Below are 2500 nucleotides of genomic sequence, written 5' to 3'. Positions count from 1 at the left end.
TTTAAAAGCGCCGTCATATGTAAAGGAAAGGTAGCTGCACGAATGTTGCACTATTTCGATAGGCGATCGTACGTATATCTCTAATTTAAGTGAATGACGGCGCATAATCTTATATCTAAGTTTTGTGTCCGTAACTGGATGGAAAAATACGACCGTCAGAAATCCTTTATTTGAATTTAAAGCGCAAATTGCGGTATTGCTTTCATATTCGAAGCTTGTTTTACAGCAATATTATCTCTTGAACTGATCGTCAGTTCACAGACCAGCTGTTTACAAAGGGAAGCCTGCATGATTGCAGACCTGTCAAAACGCGAGAAAAGAACGAAAATTGCTTATTTTTCCCCTTATGAGAACTGGACATATTTTTAATTTTGTGTTTTTTAGGCGTTTCTGAATTCCAGGGATTGTTTTTGATGTGAAGATATGAGAGAAGAAATAGAATTGTATTTAGTTGATGTAATTTGTAAGGAAACATTAACGCCGCTAGTAAATGAAGCTGCATTTATCCCAGCCAGATTTCCATGACAATCAACCCTCTGCGGTGATGGTGTGACAATGTTGCAAGTTTTCTCAAAGCAAGTCCCCTGGTCAAAACACTGACCTTCCAGTTTTGTTACAGGGAGGCCAATTGCTAAGGAAAAAATTATATAAATAAGGACAAATTAATTTGACTTGAACAGTTGTTAAGGAAAAATTAGTATAAACGGATTAGGATATGTTTTCCTTCCCATTTTTCGCAAATAGTTTTGAATAGCAAGGAGGCCTAACCAAATTATAAGTTCAGAAGCCCTTGAAAGTGTCTATTTGAGCCCAGCTTGCATCATTTCATTTACAGAAAATTTGAGATAAGACTTTACTAGAAACACATACAGTTGTGGTTCTCACTGAAGCAAGAGACACACTTATACAAATTATGTGCAAGATCACAAGTAATTAAGAACAAACTGCATTTTGAAAAGAATGAAAACAGACCACAAATGAAGTATCCAAATTAATGCGATTGATCAACAAATCTAGTAAGCATAACAGGTTAAATGTCTCTTTCTAATCTATATAAAATACTTCCACATAGGAATGACACAATCCCCTGGAAGTTCACAGTTAGTTAGTAACAATTCTATAGAAATAATTTTTTTTTCTGTTGGTTTGCAGGAGGTCTACTTCTTCAATTATCACCTTGCATAAGAAGTAGCACATTCTTTTTCAATGCCACCTCGTCAATGCAAGTGTCGTCAGCAACTATTCCACTCAAAAGTGGCTTTGATTTCAGTTTTAGAACTTGCAGTGGTGGAGTTTTACTTGATCAAAATGGGTCAAGTAATAGTTTTGTCCGCATTGAGGTGGTTCACACCATTGTGAATTACACTGTGACACCTGTTTTCTTTTTTGCAAGCCATCTTAAATTGACATGGAAAATTAATAGTGTGGAAGAGTCTGTAACAGTGGGGAAAGACTTGGATAAAAATATTCTTCATCAAGTACAATTCACTGCTGGCAGTGGACAAGTAAATTCAACTCTCACCCTAAGTGGTTTGACATCCCAGTCTGTGCAAATTCCGAACACCATTTTAAGATTTGTTGCTTCAGGTCCACTTTTTGCTGGGTACCCTGTGTCTGGGGGTGAAGGTTTTGTTGGATGTATCATAAGTGGAAGAAATATTCCTCTGCCAAATAGTTTCTCTGTGAACATCAATGCAGACTGTCCACTTGGTCCATCTGGATGTCCAGCAAAAGGTTGGTTTGATTTCAGGTTTTGAATTTTGCCCATTCACTTAATCATGTGATCATGAAATTTATACTCACTCGGGGCTTCTATAGCAGACTAGAGGTAGATTTTGGGGCCAGTTCAGTCATAAGGTAATTATATCCAGTCTTTAAAAGTCACATCTGATAACAAGTCTTTTTTGTGTCAGCTTCAAGATCTAAATGAAAAGGAATTGTGAAAACACTGTGTGATAACATTTTAACCTGCTTTTCTAATGCTTTTCATGTAATGTTAATATACTTGTGAAATTTCCATTTGAAGTGAAGTCTCTTTGGGGAGCAGGGATAGCACAGTGGTGAGTGTACTCACCTCCTACTACTGTGGCCTGGGTTCAATTCCCGGACTTGGCATCACATGTGGTTTGAGTTTGTTGTTGGCTCTCATCCTTGCTCCGAGGGTTTTTCTTTGGGTCCTCTGGTTTTCCTCCCTTTGCAAAAACCAACATCCAGGCAAATTCCAATTCAATCTGGAAACAGTGGACAAGAAGAGCCACCCAGTGGAATGTCCATTGCTAAATTATTATTTATTATTTTTATTTTATTATTTATTTATTTATTTGTTTAGATTTTACCATTACAAGCACTGAAGTGTACACAGAGATACATCTAGTGTAGAGAACAACTGGTTGACATGCCAGTTTTTATTCAATCCTGTTTTGTACTTGTTAAGTTAAGGGACTATATCCCAGGAGGGAGTGGTCTGAGTTAGAGCCAAGAGCCAGGGAAACCTGAGAAA

General features: G+C 37.3%; 1 protein-coding gene and 1 long non-coding RNA gene across 2 annotated transcripts in view; one reads left to right on the top strand and one right to left on the bottom strand.

The window, feature by feature from the left end:
• The window catches only part of LOC111339436 (uncharacterized), a 17114-nt gene that overhangs the window by 590 nt on the left and 14024 nt on the right, over positions 1–2500 (top strand). Inside the window, exon 2 of the mRNA XM_088757551.1 lies at positions 1153–1734. Coding sequence (XP_088613677.1) covers positions 1153–1734 — 582 coding nt within the window. The remainder of the gene's footprint in view (positions 1–1152; positions 1735–2500) is intronic.
• LOC148733881 (uncharacterized) overlaps positions 1–2500 on the bottom strand; it is a 7240-nt gene that overhangs the window by 407 nt on the left and 4333 nt on the right. The window contains exons 2-4 of the long non-coding RNA XR_016000219.1: positions 2075–2192; positions 1523–1922; positions 1–631 (exon numbers count right to left, since the gene is read on the bottom strand). The exon at positions 1–631 is cut by the window's left edge and continues 407 nt beyond it. This is a non-coding gene — a long non-coding RNA (uncharacterized LOC148733881). The remainder of the gene's footprint in view (positions 632–1522; positions 1923–2074; positions 2193–2500) is intronic.

Source organism: Stylophora pistillata, chromosome 4 (assembly GCF_964205215.1).
Source record: "Stylophora pistillata chromosome 4, jaStyPist1.2, whole genome shotgun sequence".
Classification (NCBI taxonomy): Eukaryota; Metazoa; Cnidaria; class Anthozoa; order Scleractinia; family Pocilloporidae; genus Stylophora; species Stylophora pistillata.
The sequence above is the reverse complement of the archived record's forward strand: the minus strand, read 5'-3'. Positions and strand labels throughout refer to the sequence as shown.